The 21,457-nt window shown below is 42.7% G+C and overlaps 1 protein-coding gene across 1 annotated transcript; it reads right to left on the reverse strand.

The window, feature by feature from the left end:
* Window positions 1-10: 10 nt before the first annotated feature.
* nfat5a (nuclear factor of activated T cells 5a) lies at window positions 11-20,598 on the reverse strand. Its single transcript, XM_080027627.1, has 12 exons — window positions 20,317-20,598; window positions 9,846-9,974; window positions 6,643-7,273; window positions 6,297-6,480; window positions 5,286-5,476; window positions 4,981-5,153; window positions 4,668-4,802; window positions 4,518-4,570; window positions 4,258-4,390; window positions 2,877-3,076; window positions 606-2,787; window positions 11-421 (listed from the first exon to the last, which is right to left on the reverse strand). The coding sequence occupies exons 1-12, from the start codon at window positions 20,387-20,389 to the stop codon at window positions 15-17; spliced, it is 4,491 nt and encodes a 1,496-aa protein (XP_079883753.1). The 5' UTR covers window positions 20,390-20,598; the 3' UTR covers window positions 11-14.
* Between the last annotated feature and the right edge of the window lie 859 nt (window positions 20,599-21,457).

Consider the following 21,457-nt stretch of genomic DNA (forward strand, 5'->3'; position numbering starts at 1 on the left):
TGGTCCAAACAATATCACTGCTTCTGCAGGGTTTCCAGTATGTCCTCAATCTTATCCATGTTGGATGTTGCAGATATTGATGCCTGCAATTGATTCTGTAAGCTGCTTTGTATCTGTGTCTGTAGGTTGGTCTGCATTGGAGTTGGCAGGCTTGTTTCTATGGTTGCCTGTAAAGTAGACTGTAGAGATGTTTGTGTGTTTGTCTGCATTGCATTCTGTAGGCTGGTCTGCATGGCGTTTTCTAAGCTGGACTGCATTTGTGCCTGCAGGGTGTTCTGTAAGCTGCTGTGCATGGTTGCCGGCATCTGGGCAGCAGCTTGCGCCATGGGCTGGTCCAACAGAGGCTGCAGGTGACTGGAGTTCTGGGGCTGGCCCTGAGCTGGCAGGGTGGGTCCAGAGGAATTGACCAGCTGGGTCGAGTCTTTGAGGCAGAGAAAATAAAAAAGAATCATTATCATCAAACAATAGGTTGAGGCAATGGAAGTGACATTGGAGCAATTTAGTGCAACTTAATGAGTAGAACATGGCAGAACAATGTGCTTTGGAGAAACAATAATTCAACATAGTTAATACTTTAGGAGTGAAAAAGACTAATATCATCTTACCATTTTGGATGCCAAACACAAATACGTTGGCCGGTCCTTGTGGCACCACATTCCCACCCACAGTTGTCTGGAAAAGCTGCTCTGGGGGCTGTTGGCCAGGGTTGGTTACCACACCCACACCTCCCTGTACCACAAAGATGGTTGTGCCAGAGGCTGGAGCCTGATTGTTCAGCTCCTGTGAGCCCATAGTGCCCTGCAAGCTGGACAGAGATGACTGTGGCAAGAACAACTCCACAGGTTGACTGCTCTGTATGCTGCTTGAACTTGGGCCAAGTTGCATTGGCTGCTGTTCCTGGAACAGGCTCTGGTGTTGGTTCTCAGTGGATGCTGAGTTACTGCTGGAGGAGCTTTGGTCTTGGAAGGACATGGGCTCTGCTGGGTCTGGTTGGCGGATTCCAACACTAATGCTCCCCATAGGGGAAGGGCCTTGGGTCTGGGTGCTGAAGAGAATAGTTGGGGGAATAGCCTGGGGGTTTAGATCTGTGGTACAGAGGAGCAGACCTGTATGCTGGGGTTGGTTCTGGGGAACGGGGTTACCCTGTGAATGGTTTGGAATACTTTGAAACAAGGAGCCCTGTTGGCTGATTGGTAGCTGTGCTGGCGGCTGTTGGTTCTGCTGTGGAGATTGCTGCTGCTCCATGGGGGTGCTCTGTTGCTGCATTTGGGAAAGCTGAGCGTGGGGTTGGTTCTGGAACATTGGAACTGATTGAGGCTGTCTGGATGTGTCCATAGAGGAGATGAACGCCATTTGCTGCTGCTGCTGCTGTTGTTGGGGGTTGTGAACACCAGAAGCCAGAACAATTGTATTCTGGAGAAGGGCTGCCTGGACCTGCTGTTGGGAGCCCTGGGTCTCAGCCAGGGGCCTGGGCGATTGGAAGAGCTGTTGTGGGGGAGATGTGTGGGATGGAGGCTGTGTTGGAAAGCTGGTCTGAATGGTTAGCATATCTCCAGCTTGTTGAAGTAGGGACACTGGCTGCTGTACTTGGGGGGAGGAGTGGATCTGGGGCTGAAGCATCTCAGCCTGAAGGTGCTGCTGTAAGTTCTCCAAGACCTGCTGCTCTTGCAGTTGTTGCTGTTGCAAGTTGCTCAATACTTGATTTTGCTGCTGCTGCTGCTGTTGTTGTTGTAGCTGATGTTGTTGTAAAGTGCTAAGCATTTGATTTTGTTGTTGCTGATCTTGAAGTTGGATGTTGTTAAGAACTTGCTGGTTTTGCTGCTGCTGCTGTTGTTGTTGCAGCTGATGTTGTTGTAGAGTGGAAAGCATTTGATTTTGTTGTTGCCGATCTTGAAGTTGGATGTTGTTAAGAACTTGCTGATTTTGTTGCAACTGTTGTTGTTGTTGAATGTTCTCCATGATTTGCTGCTGCTGCTGCTGCTGGAGTTGCTGTTGGTCTTGTGGCTGTAATATGAGTTGTTGTTGGATCTGCATGTTGCCAATAACTTGCTGCTGTTGTTGATGCTGAAGGTTACCAAGGATTTGCGGTTGTTGCTGCAGTTGTAGATGCTGTTGAAACTGTTGCTGTATTTGCTGTTGCTGTTGTTGTTGTATCTGCTGTTGCTGTTGTATCTGCAGCTGTTGCTGTGTTGATAGTGAATTATCGGTTGTTCCCAATCTAAGGCTATTCATGTTCTCCTGGACGTGCTGCTGAAGGGAATCAGCAGAGGGCGTGGGGCTGTACAACACAGAGTTTAGCTGCTGCTGGGCAACAGCTGCCTCAAACACCTGCTGGAGCGTGGTGTTACCTCCAGCCTGTAGCTCCCTGACTGCTCTCTCCAGTTGAGCCACCCCTTCCTGGGGGAACAGGGGAACCTGTGACTGTTGAGGCTGGGACTGAGAGGGAGTTGCTATCTGGGGCATTGCAACAACTACAGCTCTTCCACTGTTATTGGAACTCTCAGGAGGCAGGTTATCCTGGGGGTCTCTGAGGAATTGCTGAGGGACTTCTGGTGTCACAGGGGGAATTGTTGTATCTCCTGACACTGGGAAAGAGGTTGGGGGTGCAATGTCTTGCTTTTGCATGGTGCCTAGAGAGTCTAGGCTAGGGAAGACAGGGGGTGCTTGGGGCAGCTCCACATCTTCAGGTTGTAGGGGCATTGGAGTCTGAAAGGACTCTGCACCTTGATGAGGAGTAGAGCTGAGCTCCAGGGTCTGCTGCACTGAGACAAGAGGGTCAGGGGATGGCTGAGGAAAGAGAGAAAACAAAAATGTTAACTGCAATTCTGAAGTAGATATTCCCGATCCCTCTTTTTTGAAAATGAATGGTATCTCACCTTAAAGACATCTGTGAGTGGTGGATTTTGGTGAACTGTGGTGGAGGACACTTCCATTGGTGTGTCCTCTTGCCGTTTGGAAGGCTGACCAGAGCAGTCAGTTTGCTCAGAAGATACCGATTTGATCTGGCCATCAAATACACATGAATTCACCAGGGATGGCCCCTCTGTTTTTATTGTCCGGGCTATTGAGTTATCAGCTGAGGGCAAGATTGGAAACACAGGATCGCTTTGTGACCATGAGAAGACAAATCACCTATTTAACCCATTGATGACTATGGCAATCTAGGATGCATGTCCTTAATGCCTGAGGGTTTTCTGAAAAAATAGTATGAATTGTAAAGTCTACCAAAACCTTAATATCTAAGCCTGTGTAGCACATAGAAACATGAAATAAAATACATTTAAAAGTTAAGGTTGACAGGTTTTATTTAAACATGCTCCCTTAGCGCTTACAAATCAATACATTTTTCAAAAAATCGTCAAAATTAGATGGGGGAGAAAAATAATAATAAATAATATAAAATATTTAAAAATAATGTGCTAAACGAGGTTATAATCCTGCTTCCTTTTAGCATGGATAGTAGTGACTGAGTGTGCAGTGGAGGGATAAAGATAGATAGATATAGGAAGGAGAAGATAGCTTTATTTTATTATTTAGTTCAGTTATCACTGGCACCATAAATCCAACTTCCCAGTACAACTGGAACGCAGACTTACTCCTGCTGTCGGGAGCCGATCAGCTGGTCCAAACGGCTGTATACCACGGAGATGAAAACGAAACTGAAACTTAACTATCGCCTGGCTGGGCTGAATTTGAGTTGGAGCAGCAAAATATAGCCTAAATTCATAAATATTGTTAATAAATAGATGCAATGTGTTGTGTGATTTTCGTCAGTAGCCTATAGTAGACCTAGATTCTGCACTCCGAACGCCACTAACTGTTCTGTAATACACTATCCCCGACACAGCTGGCGTATTTTTTTTAAAATTATTTATTTATTCATTTTTTGATTGCAGTGATTTTCAGCAAACCACACATTTTTTGGGTGGTCACGTGGTCTTAAAAAATCAACAAAACCCACCTCATGTGTATTTGAACCAATGACGGTGCATTCTATGTTGCGCACGTCATGAAAATTAGATAAAGTAACAATGCTGCGCGACGCAGCATCAGGCAGGAGATACAATGTGGCATCGCGCAGCAGCCGTCATCAATGGGTTAAGGGCAAGTAAATGCACTTTAAAAAATAATATGGTCAAAATGAGTCCTACAAATATGATTACCATGTCAGCCACAATCATGAAGCCCCATCTACACCTTTTACAAAATTGCCTACAAGAGGTCTGATGACAATTGTACTTGAGCTAGTGACTGTACCTGACTCTGGAGTGTAGGTGAAGGGCTGGGCGTCGTGTGATTTACCAGCATTGGTCGCCACAAAGATTCCCACAGAAACTGAAGAAGTGATTGATTGGTTGTGGAAAGGTGGGACCGTCACAATCAAGTGGTTCTGTAAAACATTATAGATCCAACAGGAAAATCAGATTCCTAGTAAGAAGAGTCAGCAGGCATGTTTGATATGAGAGATAAAATATTTTTAAAGAGAAAACTAAGAGTTTACATATTATTACGTTTACCTGATGGAAAAGGTCCATATCGATATTTGCCTCTGCTTGCCAGGAATTATCATCTACAAATACAACAAAAATATATTTTTATTACTCAATCCATCTGAGGTTTACATGCAGCAACAAACCAATATGACAACACTGAGCTGGTTATAGCACCTGCAATGTTCTCCTGAAAAATAACTTTGGTTCCTTTGAGAAAGTTCTTTCCGATGATAAAAAGTTCCTCTCCTCCTCTCACTGAGCCGCTGTGAAGACTTTTCTTCAAGATCTCTGGCACTCCTGCTGGCTGGGCTGGAGAATGACAGGAGAGTAGAAAAGTCTAAATGAATCAAAGAGCGGGTCAGGGTTCTAAGGTCAGATGACACATAACACCGCACTTCAACTGGATGCAAACCATTCCCCAACCTTGTGGTTGCATTTTGTATCTTTAGACTGTTTTCTGTTGTTTTGTTGGGACCAAAGTACTTACTGCAGAGGATAGATGATGAGGGCACCTGTAGAATAAGGACCGATCCTTCAGGTTGGGGGATAGTGACTCTGAAGGCCAGCCTGGCACGTGTGCTCTTCTTCTTGGACCCTGCCACACCAATCCGGGCCTCAACATCTGCATTCCTTAGCTTCAAAATTCCTACACAATCCACCCTGTAGAAACAACACAGGATGATGAATACAAATCAAGCACAATAGGAACCTCTGACGTCACATATATGTATGTACATATGAACTGATCCCAAATTATCCACACAAAAAGAAGAAGAAAAGAAACGTCCTTACGCAAGCATCATATCATTGCTAGGTTCCAGAGGGATCTCGATAACCGTTGTGCCCTCTATGTCCACCTCCTTACAGGCAGTGGTGTTGCGTCCAGTTACTTTGCATGCCTGGTAGAAACCGTGAGGCTTCACTCTGCCTGCATCATTTGCTACAAACACCTGCAGCACAACTGGTTCACTTACACCCTCCAACTGGGGACAAAAGAAAAGTACAGAGAAGTGCATAAATGACTTGACCTTCAATATTTATAGAAAACACAACATTATATAATAATGAATGTGTGAGTATGAATGATGCATGCGGAGTGATGATTCTCACTGAAGCATCCATGTTAGGTAATAAGAGCGCAACAAAAACCATGCACACTGAAATGTGCAATATCATTTGCCAAGGTTGCCAGAAAGATCTCATAAAAGTATGAAGGAAATACACTGAAGATGAGACATTTTCGATTATATCACATATGTTCTAAAAATAACTTTCTAGCATCTAGACTGCTAAACAATACCGTCGCACTGAAGACTTTCTTGGTCGTTTTGTTAAGTGCTTCACACTTTAAACACACAATAACAATTGCAGCTCAACACAGCTACAATTTTATCTTCTGGCAAATAGCAGCCTCAGTGGAGCAGTAAAGGGTAAAGTGCCTTATTAATAAAGAAAGAGCAGGCGTCGTTCTTCCACTTTCCAGTACCACGTAATGTTGCTAGAGGATGATCTGGTTTTCAATTGTTTGCCAGCTGAAATGTTGTTGATTTGTCAAATAACTGTCTACCACACAGAATATAGCAGATTACCTAATGTACTATAAAGCTTTTGAAGTAGTTTAAAACATACTCATGGTTATAAGTTAATGAGTGAATGCTTCTGATGTGTCTGAACTGTCTTTCTCTTAGTACACAGTACTCCACACCCCGTGTACTGTGTATCCTTGGCCTTATTCTGTTCATTTCAACATAGGTGTTAATATTTTTCCTGTCAAGAAACAGCTGGTGGCCTTCTTTGTCAAACCTTGACAGTGGGGAACCCCTGCTGTGTGCGGTCTTTGACAGAACCTCTGCTCCCCTCTGTCAGATAGCGAGCTCTGTGCTGGGTCTCTGGCTGCACCAGGATCTTTAGCTCCTTCCCGTCACTCCTCTGGGGGAACTGCGTCGCTAGTGATCCACCCTTCACTGCCGTCCCTGACTCAAGAGAGCTGCAGGACAACCAAAATCAAATTACGTTAATATAAATACCAGAAATGCAATTACCCCAAATAATAAAAAATTACATGACCTTCACTGTAATCCTATAGAGGGACAGATGTAAAAGGAGTTAAAATGCTGACAGAATGTGCAATTGACAAGGGTCACCCAACCTGGCTATGGGACTGGTCTTGTCAGTGCCCAGCTGGGACAGGACAAAGTGAGGGGCCTTGGCGCTGTCAGCATCAAACACATCCATGCTGTCCTCAGGAGCAGCAGGTTTAGGGCCAGGCCGTTGGCGAGGAGTGCGTTTTCTAGACTTGCGTGGCACCTCTGTGTTGTCGTTGTAAGAGACGGAGCTGTTCAAGCTGAAGTTGGATACGGACTCGTCAGCCCACATGCTGCTGCTATGCTCCGAATCTGGACCTGGTTGACCAGATGCAGTGGGCTCCTCTTGACAAGACATCTGGCTGTCGTCAAAAAGGTCCTCAGGTGGCGGGGATATGCTCAACACAGGCCTCCGTTTTGATGGTGTGTTTTGAGTTTGCTGGACCCCTAGCCCTGATAACACTCCTGACCCTATGTCTCCTGTTGCAGTGTTTGCTCCGCCGTTGCCTCGGCTGGGAGCAGATACAGCACCCTCCATGCCTTGCATCTCTGGCACTGCCGCTCCATCCCCTCCAGTGGAATGGAGATGCTGGGGAACCTTGAGATGGTCTGAGGATGAGGTAGAGGAGCCAGTCGATGAGGCTCCCATGGCCAGGGAAGAAGAGGCAGAGGTGCTGGAGGTGGAGGAGGTGGCATCTGCAGTAGTATATACATATAAATAAGTTAGTACAGATTTTCAGCACAGTGCAGGCTAGCAGTCCCATTCAAGAAGCTGAATTTGTGCATGATTTGTATTGATTTCCCCTCTTCCCAACTCTAATTTCAACAGACTGTTGTTGGTTATATGCTCTCACTGTGCATGCGAGAGCGGTCAAGCACTGATTAAATATACTGAAGTTAAAGTTGAGAAGGGTACTATAGGTCCCACAATATTTTGATTCCTACAAAACCTCTCAATTAAAATCAATGTGACAAAACTGACATGCTTTGTTTACAAAAACAAAAGCAAGCTACAAATCGTTACATACACATTGCCAGAAAGAAACATCACAAAATCTGGTTGAAACTTTCTTGTACAGCCAAATTTGCAAGCTGGTAATGTGGCGCCAAATTAAATTTGCCAGGGTTACAGTACAGTTTGTGCAATGTGCATTCAGTAGAAAACAGTAGTTTGCGCATGCCAATTGGAAGATTTGGTTGGGACTGAGCGTAGCCATGGAGACAGAATAAACAAGCCTCTGACCTATGGAGCAGTGAACTGCAGACCATTTTATATGCAGACACTCCCTGCCTCAGAGGGAACTTCCTGCAATAAAAACGAGACAGCCAATGAGCAACAAGAGAGCTGATCATTCAAGATTCAACTTCTGTCAATCAGTAAATTGGATGAGTTAATACACTGAAGGAAGGCGTAACTTTTGAAGTTGATCATTTATAGACATTTTGAAGCATGTGTATTTAGTTAATGATGATCTGAAGGACAAAACAATAGACATGCTTTTGATCAGCACTACTTAGGGCCAGCTGGGTCAGAAAGGATAGTTAAAAAGGTAGCGTTAACAGAAGCGCTCCCTGCAATATAACTTTTGACCAGTTAGTTTGCTCTCTGGATGAACATCAAGACTAGAATTCTTTAAAGTTAAAGATGGTGTTGGCTGCCCTGAACCATGATCCAAGATCAGAGCATATTCTTTTGGTTTGCAGAATGATATTTAAAAAGGACAGTCCAACAATTGCTAGGGGCAACTTCACTGTTTCAAAGAGACATAACCTTCATAATCCCTAAAAAGGTCAGCTGCTTTGAATCAAATGAGTAGATTAAATCATGTAGCTGCAAAGCAGAAACAGTTTGAAAACGCAATCAAATGACTGAAAAGCTGTTTCTGGTTCAGGCACTTGTTGGCATTCAAAAACAAAACCTAACAATACTGACACCTAGAGAGATACGATCATTCAAATGTGCTGATACAGACGCAGATACATGTAAACAATATAATGTCATAACATTATGAAAGTCTTAAGGTGCAAACACACTGCACTCCGCGGCGCCGCGCGAATCGCAGGTTCCGCGCCGCGTGATCATATTGGGTCGTATTGTGTCCGCCGCCCACCGCCCGACCACTACTCTGGGGATATGCTGGTGCTGGTGCAAACCGGTGCTGAGGGGACCAGTCTGCTGTGCTGATGGTGCTTTACCCAAGCTAACCGGTGCTAACTTGGTTCATAAAGCAAAACTGATACCTGTACACAGCAGGCAACAGACACATAGGCTATTCACAGAACTTATGGGAGCAAACTGTGACTATTATGTTTTCATCCATCTTAATTTCTTCTGTCCGTCGTCCCGAAGTGAGTGACGTCGGGAGGAGCTCAATGCTGATTGGCTATCACGGCTGGCTGCGATATTTTCAACTCCTGCGGTGGCCGCGCCGCCCTGGCCGCGCGAACCGCTCGCCGCCGGCCGCCCATTCGTGCGGTGTCATTGACTTGATGTAAACTCGCCGCGCGACAGAGTGCAGTGTGTTCGCACCTTTAGATGAATGCTTAAGCGAAAGCAAATACGTTTCTGGATCAACTGTGCTGTAAGGTTGCATGGGGTTATGCTGCAGCTCTAAAGCTAGACCAACTACATAGAATGTTAACTATCTTAAAAGCCGTGAGAAAAGATAAGCATTAAGAAAAAGCATCAGAGGGTAAAATGCTGCTGAAAAAATTAATGAAGTGAGAAATAACAAGCTATGTTAACATGCTGTTAATGCAAACATTTCTTGGGAGTTGTCATTCGGGAACAAGGACTTGATTGAGCTTCTTAAATTAGAGTCACCACCACTAGCATGGTTTATAGTTAGTAAGACATTCTAAGACTAGTCTTAACAACCTAAGAAGGTCACCTGACAACGACAATGCCAAACAAGCTCACTGACCAACTGTAAAAAAAAATCAGCTTCAAACCATTCTAGTCTCATGGAACCAGCGAAAATCCACTGATATGCCAAAGTCACATCTAATAGGACTTTGCTTTGTCATGCCAGCATTATGTCAATGCAATAGCTGAAGAATAACTACTATGCTATTGCTAGCAATTATAATCTGTCACATAACAGTCAGAAATATCAATTGTCTCCAAAGTTGGTGAAAGGGTGAAGTTGCCCCCGGACACTGATAAAAGGCCAGATTAGTTTCTATGCCCCTCCTGTCTTGGGGAATAGTTTGGCATGGGGAAACGGATCCGAGATCATTGTTTTCACAGACAGTGAAGGTAGCTCACCTGAAGCCAAAGCTGCAGAGGGGGGTGTTCCCACCTCTCCACCACTCGTCTGGCTCATGGTGGCTGGGTCTGTCTGGGTGGACGACGGCTGGAGCTGGAGTTCTTTGGGGAGGAGGTCATATACCGACTCTGTTACAAAGGATGAGCAGGAGAAGATAAATTAGGCTTTGAAAAACATGAATGAGATTATTGTTTAATACAGGATCAAGTAACTGGAAAACAGTTTTCCACTTTTCACAAGTGGGCATTTTGCTATAGCTGTGAGTTCAGCAGTTCTGTCTTTGGTCTGTTTGGGAATGGAACCCACTTACTTAAACAACCTTCATGGTTAAATTGCACGCATTTTTAAAATGCCGCTTTTGCTTTCAGTTAACCACTACTGGGCAGTAGCGACGTTACTAGTGTTACTACATTTCTGTGGTGGTAGCGTTGCTGTTTTGCGGACTCAAATAACTTTCCAGAAGCTTAGCGTTTTTAATCAGACAATATTTTATTGTCCAGTTGTCCACACAAGCAACTTTCCCCCAAGCATTTCTGAAGCACAAGCACAACGGAGCTTTTCGCTGTGGTCTGAAATCCAACTGCTCAGGATCAGTAAGTCACATATCACAAAATAATAAAACTGAAATATTATTTCTGAGATAATAAAATAATATTGTTTCAGTCAGAACCAGACAGTGCAGCACATGCTTTTAGTCGTTACTCGCACACTGCGAACATAGGCATCTCACATGCAGGTGGTAACTTTTGCTGTGTTCACTTAAGGCCAGGACACACCGGCCCGACTACCGACCGTCGCCCGAAAATGGAGTCTGCCGATTCAGGCAGCTCCAGTCTGCCCGTCGCGGCCAAAAAAGTGCCAGGAACACACCGAGCCGACTACTGACTTTTCGTACGCTCTGCGCTTGCGCGGGACGTAATGTCTCCATAACAGCAGGCGGCGCTAATCTGTATTGTGGCCCAAAAAAATACGGAAGCCGGAAATGATGGGACAGCTCTCTAGACCATAAACATAGATGTAAATACGTATTTATATCTATGGACCATAAAGAGCACCATTTTTAGCAGAGTGTCGAGCATGCAAGAAGGGTTGATGCATGCGAGTACTCGCTGAACGAAACAAACAAACAAACACATTAAAACAATGTCTAGCGATGCAATACTGTTGTCAGCTGTTTGTGCTACCCGCCTCACTTCCGGGCTTCACTGATTCGCTAGCCCTCCACCAATCAAATTGCTCAGACTGAAAGACTGCCCATCTTCAATCGGCTGAAAAGAAGCCCGACGACATCTACGACGGCCGACGTCAACGAACACACCAAACAGATTTGTGTCCCCTCCAGACTCTCAGACCATGTCCGATGGCCGATTATCGGGCTGGTGTATCCTGGCCTTTATAGGATAATTTTCCAGTAACACTCACAAATTAACGTCCAAATTTAGAATAGTAATTAGCTTTTTGTTTAAAATACAGTGGAAATGAATAGGTTTCCCCTTTATCTGTTTGACTGTCAGTTGTATTGATCACAGAGATAGCATTGACTTGGAATGAAGTTTATTCAAAGTAAAACAAAAAAAACTGTTGACAAATTAAGCTACTTTTGCAATGTTGTTCTAGCTTCAGTGTACTAATGTAGTAGTGAGGCTACATAGAGTACTAGAACCGGTAGCTTGGCTCAATACACTTTCCAAGTAGCTTGCACAACAATGCAGTTAACTTGATGATGGTGTCCTCCCAAGTTAATCCCCTTGAATACCAAGCAAGCATACATGATACTTAACTTCCTGAGTGGAACAGGGTTCCATACATACCAGGCAGGACTTATATCTTATACAGGATTCTTTAAAGAAGCAGTGACACTTATGACAGCTAGATACAATATTCGATAACAATTTAAGGAGCAACTTCTCTCATTAAATACAGTCAATACATTTTATTCACAAAATGCAATTGGGTCAATAATTATTTTCACTTATTCTAATGTAACAGAGATGTTAATAACATAACTACTGCTGTTTCTCACTCAGTTGTTAGTTGTCATTTTCAATGATGAGTGGAAGCAATCCTGGAATAGGAGTGAAAGCACACCAGGGTCTCGATGATCATATTTTCTTTCCACTTATCTAAAAAATGCAGCAAGCAACACAGGCTATCTTAAGATAAACTAAATCATACTCCCATGAAGTGTAGTGTAATATGACCCACAGAGATATTCCTAGATATCCGATGGTAGAATGATTCCTATAAGACTATAACCAACCACTGCAGTGACACTGGAGTCAACCACATCTGATGGCAGATAAACACACTATTAGGTAGTCCGGTTGCTAAGAAACAAGGACCAATCAACACCCCTGACATGGAAATTTCAGCTGTGCATCAGCAGCACCCAGCGTGTGTAGTAGTTATCTGATACTGAGCTATGACTTAGCAACAGCAGAATGGTGAAAGTGACAAGACACATGATCTGGCACTTCTGTGATGTCAGCGATGCTGTTGAGCGAGTGACAACACCAAGTCACTGCAGTTCACACAAAGAACTACACAGTGCTGTGGTTCACACGGACAGACGCCATGCTCCATTGTTTATCCAGAGCTGATCTGTCTAAAGGGGATACTTCCCTTAAAAATACAATAAAACTTGTTCAGCTTGTTATGCCTGCAACAAATGTCCCATTACAGTCGAGCAGAAGGGTTTTAGGGTTTGAGGTGATAGTTGAAAGGTAGGGCTGTAACAATATGTGTATCGAACCGAGAATCGCGATACACAGAGTCACGATCCCGCATCGCGGTGTGAAAATGCAGAATCGCAATTAAAAAAATAATATATATATATATTTTCAGGTTTTGTTTAAAAGATTTGGTTAAGGAATCTGTAGCTGTAAAGTGTTTATTTGTTTTCTAACTTGATTCATACATCAATAGTTGGTGCAACAGTTCTTTTTTTATTTTTCAATAGTATTATTTTGTTACACAGAAGAGAGAAATGTTATATCTTTGGTTTATTTATTCTTGTTGCTTATTTTGTTCTTTGTGTTCAAATCTGGTCAGGTTAATAATTATTACTAAATGTTACATTATATTCTAAATCTTAAAATGCTTCTTACATTTAAAAAATTGTTGTATGTATCGAATCGTGGGTCAAAAATTGTGATACAAATCGAATTGTGAGTTTTTGTATCGTTGCAGCCCTATTGACAGGTCTTATTGTGAACAGTCTCCTAGGTAGAAAAGTGAAAAGTTGCTGTCAGTGAAACTGTTCACAACATGACCATACCAGTGGTTGACACTAACGGCTGCCCGCTTGCCCGGGGCAACTGAAAATAATGTTTGGGCAAGTTGAGATTGCTTCTTGGTTGCCCGGACGGGCAAGTGGATTTTAGAGGGTTTGTCTGTAGTCTAGGCTATGTATTCATGTGTTTTACAGTCTGCAAAAAAATTCTTTTACGCTAACTCACACAAAATAGATCGGCTATATTCGCAATTGAGCAGCTGCGCGCGGCAGCCAGCAGCATCACGGTCGCTCTTTCGCACTCGATCTCTCTATCTCTCTCTCACACACACACTACACACACACAGCCTGTGTGCGCGCAGTTTCGCTGTCTACGTTCCGAAAGCCGGCTCTATCCTACGGACCTGGTTCCGCTATATTCAAAACCCAGAAATCAATAGGCCTAACATTTGAGCTTATCGATACCGCTATGGAGTCCAGTAGGCTAGGTCACATTATATAATTTTAAATATCGAGTCGGGTCATCTTCATCTAATTAGGCCTACTTCAGCGTATTATTCCATCACTGGTCCGCATCATGGACTGTAAAAGTGTTCTACCTTCGACTGTCTTGAAGAAACTCCTTCAACCCCCTCCGTCTCCAAAAAAAAAAAAACTCTTGTCTGCTGAGCCGCTGCCGCTGCAGACGGGCTCGGCACCGTCTCATCATTCATTCAATGCAGCGGTGATCAACAAACGAGATACTGTAGCAAGTCCCGCAGTTAAAAAATCGGATAGTTTTTAAATCCATATTAAAATCTGCAGGATAAGTTAGCTAAAAAAAATCGCAAAGGGTTCAAATGTGATGTGTTCAGGTCGGCTCAGTAAAATGATTATTAGGCAAAGGTCAATTAAATTACATCATGATGTGTTCAAATGTAACATCAAGAAAATAAGAAATTTGAGTTTTTCGCGGGAAGCTTGAATAATAGCCTGCAGTTTGGGTAAAAAACTTGTTTTCCCAGCAATATAAACTAAATAGTAGGCCTAAATATGGAATTATGACCTGCTTAAAGTCCTATCCTGAGCTCTGCTCATCTTATAAGCAATTAAAGCAATAATACCAGTTCTCTTTAAACAAAATAATAGAAAAGTATCGATAAAGATTTGGTTTGTGGAGTCTTTATAATGGTATCAATATGAATAGAAATGAACGATCCCCCTCCTTACTTACAGTATAACTGGGAAATAGCTTTAACATGGTGGACTTTAATCATTTTATGGCAGACGATCACTTTTTGGCACAATGTGACCGTTTTTGAATAAGTAAAATGTTTCTGTGGAAGCTAACATTCAGCTTGACTCTGAGCTAGACTGAGTTTTCTGAGCCCCTGGGCAAGGTGCATGGCAAAAAGAGGCCCTTTCACGATGCTGCAGCAGGACCAAGCGCTTGGTGTTGTGTGATGTCATGATGTATAGGCTTATATGAATTGTTGTTCGTTTTATGTGGTCAGGATGAGACTAGTAAGCAGTGTTTGCATTTAAGAGATCGCTAAAATGTATTATTCAATTGGCCTATACTGTATATATCATTGTTTAACAGTTTTTTTGTTTTTTTTTGGGCAAGTGAACACAACATTCGGGAAAGTAAAACATTACCTGTACTTGCCCTATGGGCAAGTGCATTTGAAACCTTAGTGTCAACCCCTGCCATACTTAAACAGACAACTCTCTATACACGTAGGTGTCTTGGACAATACATATTAAGACACCAACAATAACTTGAATGTGACCTTAGCAAATAGCAAAGTGTGCATGATCGTCACAGTAACCCTCCAACTGTATCTGTTGTGCTTTGTGCCTAGTGTGAAAAGAGAGTCTTTGTCCATGTCTGTATTATAGATCGTCTGGCAGCCCAACATGACCTCTGTCTTGACTGTGTCTCCACTGAATTTGCATTCAACCTGCTAATTCATATGCAACCCCGAGCATTCACATTTTATACACTTTATACCTGCAGCCAGGGGCTCTTTGCAAACCACCACAGTCAGCCAATAATACAAAGATATTACTGTATACTGTACATAGGGGAAGATAGGCAAACTGTAGAATAGTTTATTTCAGCCGTTGTTGGTTCCATTCATAATTCACAATAATGTAGCAAAGTAATCATCAGAAATAAACTTCATAGATACATTTATAGTGTAGTGGTGTGGAAGGGTGAAAATCGGAAACATATTGATGGGAAGCCAGACAGTGTATTAAGCTGGGAACACACCGCACTGGCCCCCTGCGGCGGTTGGCCGCGTGAACGCATGAGGCTCGCCGCTTGTTCATATTGGGCCATATTAACCGCAGCCGCCGCCGGCCGCCACATCGAAGGCGGCGGTTGGCCGCGTGGACACAAGAGGCTCGCCGCTTGATCATATTGGGCCATATATTCCTGACGCCGAGATCAGACCCGTCACACTTACGATGCAACAACAACAACAACATGGTCCAGCTGTGCCAAAAAATACAGATGTAGGTACACTGTGTACAGCGGCAGTCATATCACAAATATCATTAAAACAGCATGAAGACGCACCCCGATCGCAAATACACACACATTACACATTAACAGCAATTCAGCAACATACTAAACACAATAACAACAGCAGTAGTGTGTGCTCAGCTGCAAAAATAAAGGGAGACATCAGCCTACCTGAAAGTGTGCCGGCTGACGGAGGACAACACCGGTGCTTCGCTGTACTATATTGGAATTCCACACAGACACTGCCGTCAAGTTTGGGTTCATATTATCCTCAGGAACAGCACACAGCTGGGTGAGTTTCACTATGCTAACCGGCGCTACCTTGGCTAAAGTACAACCAACAGCTAAACAGATGCAAAATACACATATTTGCAGAATGTATTGGAAGCCAAATGTCCTCACTCCACACGCCCACCTCGTCTTGCAGACCACCGGGCAATCTCAACGCTGATTGGCTATCGCGTCGCGGCGACGCCAAAAAGATAAATAATTTCATCTTCTGCGTTCGCCGCATATGTTGGCCGCGCCGCAAATGGCAGCGCCTTCGATTCACGCGCTTCGATGAGGCCACGCCGCCGATTCTTGGGTGGACGCGCGGCCAGTGCGGTGTGTTCGCAGCTTTAGGGCTGCAACTAACGATTTTTTGATAATCGATTAATCTGTCGATTATTTTCTCGATTAATCGATTATTAATCGATTAGTGTTTTGGTCCGTACAGTGTATGTTACAAGTTCAGGGGCATTTCAAAGGATCAATGTGGGGGTGGGGTGGGGGACCCATGAAGCTTATCAACCATAAAATGTAATTGCCAAACTTTAAGTTACTTTATAAGTCAATGGTTACATTGAAATGTGTCTTTCAGCATATCCCCTCTCATAAGTTAACACACTTTGGAGGGGGTCAGGGCGCAGTATACACAATGGTAGAGAGGGTGGGCACTGTAGACGTAATACCAGCCACTACTAGTTTTACAACAAACACCCCCTATGTCCGGTGACGGGGATCGAACCAGCGACCTCATGGCTCATCCTCTAGCCATCCTACCTTACGTAAACCTATATAATAGTAAGTCTGTCTGATTATTCTAGACTCATGAGGCTGATAATCAGTGCGAACACAATCTTTCACGGCTAGTTATGTAAATGCAAAGCGTGTATTTCATTCAGTGTTTTGAATTTACTCATGCACCAGACTACCCAAGGAGTGAACAGAATGCAAAACAGTGTTTTGTATAAACAAACAATGGGGCGGCTTGTGTAGGTTTGGTACCAATATCAAAACAATACTTTTGATAACATATTTTCCTTAGTATACACACATTTCCCTACAAAACAAAAGTTTGCAGCTTTAGGAAATAAAGCAAAACACCTCAAATGCCTGTTGTTTGTGGTCAAACAGATGAACATGAAATTGGCGACAGTGCACACGAAGACCATTTGGTACTGGCTGGACAAGATTTTCTGTGTTGGTCTCTCAATCTTGCTTTTATAGAAGTCAGACGACATCTGTACACATTTATTCTCCAGAATCCTGTCAGAGTATGCCCAAAAGGGTAGGCTGCCTGCAACACACAAGCCGACCAGGGGGCAGACTGTCTTTAACCTACGCTTAGAACAATTAAATGACCTCATCACATAGTTATGTCCTCCTGCTCATATTACACATGCCTTAAAGGCCACCAGTCCATTTTTATTCTTTGCAGCTGGCTTTGGACTGAGATGGGGAATGACAGATGAAAAACAATTCATGAGGCCGATGTTTTGGTTGCAAATGAAAAAATATGCAAGAATGTATCGCAGTGCCCAATTATGGCTGCTTTATTTATATTTCTGAACACATAACAATATGCTCAAGCCAGCATGCAGACAAAGGAGCTACTGACTTCACTGAAACCACAAAGAATGCCGTTTTTGGCTTTTCACACCATCTCTGTTTTACATTGAAATTAAATTACACTTACAAGGAAAGGCTGGGCTGGATCCTCTATTTGATTCTTCATGCACTGCTTATGTAGATGAATAAACCAGTTAAGTGGTTTCAGCTTCAGATATAACCCAATTACTTTCATGTGCATCTACTTTACATGAACCCTAGAGATACAGTTATGCATACTGTATGTATTTTGACCTTGGTGGTTGTTAACCTAGCCTTCAATCAACCACTGTACTAGCTTACATAGGTGCATTGACATAACATACATTGATGTGTCAGTGAAAGTTATGAGGCAGCATGCTTCTAAAGGATTATTTCCAGGAAGCAATTTCATTCCTTCTCATATGTCTCAGATGACTGACAGCAAGCAAAGCTTAACAGATGCGTGCACTGAAATATATACACACTTAGTTCAGGCACAACGAAATAACAATAGGACAACAGAAATGAATGATGATGAATTCTCATTGTCAAGGTTATTTTTTTATAGAATGCACAACAATGAACGACAGAAATATTACAGCCTATTTTAGAGCAGAGAAAAACAGCCAGTAAAATTGTCTCACTCACTGCTAAAGGTATCTAGCCATGCAGAAGGCAGTTTTATTTATTTGGGTTTTAAATTGTCAACCTCTTAGATTTCTGCTGTCACCCCAATACACTGGACAACATTGTTGTGCCTACAAACGAAAAACTACGTTAAATCTCTCCAACAACTTTTTTTTCAGAAGTCCATTTTCTCTAGAGTAGACAATCTGCGGACTGCAGTGTGAACAATTAAGCAAATACTTTCTACCAAATTAATAATATCCAGGAATGAATAAATAATTATAAATGTACAGTTATTGTACACTATAATTTTTATTATTATGGTTATTTTATGGTTGGATCAAATCTATAAGCATGCCCTGTGTGTCAGGATCACAACATTGGGTCTTAAAATTGTACACACTGATGCCACAGCTCAAGTTTCTCCTATAGTTGATTTAAGATTTGCTTCCCGCCAACCGAAACTAAACTGTCTTTTGGTGGAATTTAATTTTCTATCCGGTTAAATGAAAACACTTAAAAAAAGAGCAGGATATGATCATATACAAGTTGTATTATGCAAAGATTACTACATATTAAGCCTACGTGCAAAATCACATCAAATTCCACTTGAGGTTGGAGGGGGTGAATGAGGATGGATGCTATTGCCAAACAGAACAAACTTAAGCCAGTGTCTAAGCAGCACACTCTTATTTCTTGAATATTTTACAATCCTAAAACATATGCTTATCTTTTCTTTTATGTAAATTTAACCTCAACCAATGAGTTGGCATGATTGTGGCTATTCAACAGGAAAGTGTATAAAAATCCAAAATTGGGATGCATTGAATACAAAATCTTTTTGTAATAATGAACTGAGGGTTTAATGGTGCAGGGTCGAAAGGCTCCTTGGCCTGCCGAGCCCTCTATCACATAAAGGGTCATGCACATGAGGTCTCCAACTATCTTTGATGAGCGCGCCTGCTAACTTGACCCGGACAAGAGCACACGCACACAATTACAGAGATATAAATATACAGGCATCATGTGATACAGTGTGGCCATATGGCAGGGCCAACGGAGCATTAGAGCGGTGCTTTCTGCTGGCTCATGAGCACCCTATACATAGCAGCCAGACAGATGTGGGACCAGCAGGTAGAGAGGGCAGGTCAAGATTGTATGGGATATAAATGCTATTTTTCACCAACAGCAAACAAAATGTGGACTACATCTATGACCATGCAGTTAAATTAACAAGAGGGAGCCCTGCTGTCCACCAGTGTATTATCACAATGCAGAAATCCATGCATCTCAAGTTACCACTTTAAGAGAAGCATCACACAACATAAATAACGAACAGCATGATAGCTGCCAGTAGCAAATTCACAATCGATTTCCCTCCACATGGAGTAGATTTTGTTAACAGGGAACAAATTCACCAGTTACCTACAGATAAAGTGCTGCTGAAGGCCAGTGCAGTTTAGTACTAACCCAGCTGACCACAACAGCAGTTAACGGTCCAGTTTCTGGATGCTGCAGCATCACCCACCTAATAATAACATAACAGTTGGCTGACACGTGTCCGGAGAGTATTACAGATGGATTAAATGTTGGCACTAGTGGCCCCAGCAAACCCTTTATCCGGACAGGGAGAATGCTATACCCTGCTTTGAAGGTGCCAACAACTGCATTCTTTGAGTGAAACCAGAGAGTGTGTGCAGGACCAACTCTGGCTCGTTTCCACCCATTAACCAAAACACTCCAAAAAACAAGCAGCAAATGCAAAACAAGCATACATATATCTACTATGTTCCGTGCTTCCTTGGTGATACAAACATGCATTGTCACACATCTGCATAATCCGAGACTTAATAAAACCACTGAACAATGTGTTGGGATGGAAAACGACCAACCGTAGCTGTGGATAGCTAATAATATCTAACTAGCATAATGCTAGCCACCAGCTCACTACACAATGACAGATCCAATCACTTCCATATGATCTCACTGGTTTGATTAGACGCACAGTCTAGCGTCTTCCAGGCATGTGACATGTACAAGCTAACCGGCAGCCAGGTAGTCGTCACTGCACGAAGCCAGCCTAGCTAGCTGAGCTAGCTAGGCTGGCTAACAGCAGAAAAAAAAGCTAACTACTGCTAGCTAACAGCTTAACATGAGCTACTAAGACTCTCACATTGCTGCTGATTAAGCCGGGATAAAAACGGCCTAGTGTCGTCACGACAACCTCTATGTAACACAATCTTACCTTTTGAGTATAGAGATTTTGGGGAATTGAGGTCGAGATCCGAGCTAAGGAGGGATATAAAATCAGAGGGCATCGCAGCGCTTCATCGAGGGGAGGGGAAGCGGACACTCTTCAGAAGAAACCAAAACGGCAGCTTTTGCCCATTAAATATTGCGGTTTACAAGCGGAATGTTTTTAATATATAGAGTTTAACATTAAAACAATCTTCAGGCGACAAAAAGCAAAACAAAACGTTAACTCGCACGTCTCACGTTACTGTGTGTCTTTGCTGAGAGGAGACACATTTCGTGCAACGTTGAGACCTCTATCGTTGAGACACACACACACAAACACACACTTGCCTACAGTTGGTCAGCCCACCTCCTGGCCCCGCCCCTCTCTGCTGCCCGCGGGCATGCGCAGTTCGTCAGGAATGAGGTTGTGAGCAGCTCAAGTCTCAAGCCAGCATCAGAGGAAAGTCATGTCATTATTACCACAGTATGGTCATTACCAGAGTCTATGGTCATCACCACTGCATGGATCGTCATATAGTTTACACCTTACATACATTTACTGTTATTTTTTTGAGCTTAATACTGTGGGTATCTACAGTCCCGAAAAAGTTTCGACAACCTACTTTTAAAGACTTAAGCCTATACAATTCAAGTATACATAACTATCTATGTAGGCAATATTTAAAATATAATACAAAAATGTAAAACTAAAAGTTAAACACTTGAAGTATTAACGCAAACATACCATGTGTAACTGCTGTTATATTTCAAACTAAAAATATTTAAAATTGTAGATGTTATTAGGGATTAAGAATATAATGTCTGGTGCACAATTATCCCCTTAAATGTAATTTTATCATTATTATGTCAAATATATGACACTTGTTATCTTCTCACGACGTCCAAAACAGTGTGTCCACAGAGAAGGTTTGAATCTTTCATATGCAATTAAACCTATTAAAAATGTACTTTAATGATTAAAAAGAGCTTTTTTTTTTTATCAAAAGCAACACTAAATAATCTGTCATATCAATAAAAACAGTTTTTCTTCAACACATTCATGTTTTACATGGTTTCAAAGTGGTGGGACACTTTTTGTCACCACCGTCAGACATTTGCCAAATTCTCCCTCTGCAGAGTACATTAGA

Source organism: Ammodytes marinus (genome assembly GCF_949987685.1).
Source record: "Ammodytes marinus genome assembly, chromosome: 5".
Lineage (NCBI taxonomy): Eukaryota > Metazoa > Chordata > Actinopteri > Uranoscopiformes > Ammodytidae > Ammodytes > Ammodytes marinus.

Excerpts from the sequence above, each read along its gene's own strand:
- nfat5a (XM_080027627.1), bottom strand. The coding sequence starts at position 20,389 with ATGCCCTCTGATTTTATATCCCTCCTTAGCTCGGATCTCGACCTCAAT. Across the intron at positions 6,481-6,642 it reads AAGACCAGTCCCATAGCCAG|CTCTCTTGAGTCAGGGACGG; the intron begins GTTGGGTGACCC and ends GTTGTCCTGCAG. Across the intron at positions 4,571-4,667 it reads TTTTCAGGAGAACATTGCAG|ATGATAATTCCTGGCAAGCA; the intron begins GTGCTATAACCA and ends TTGTATTTGTAG.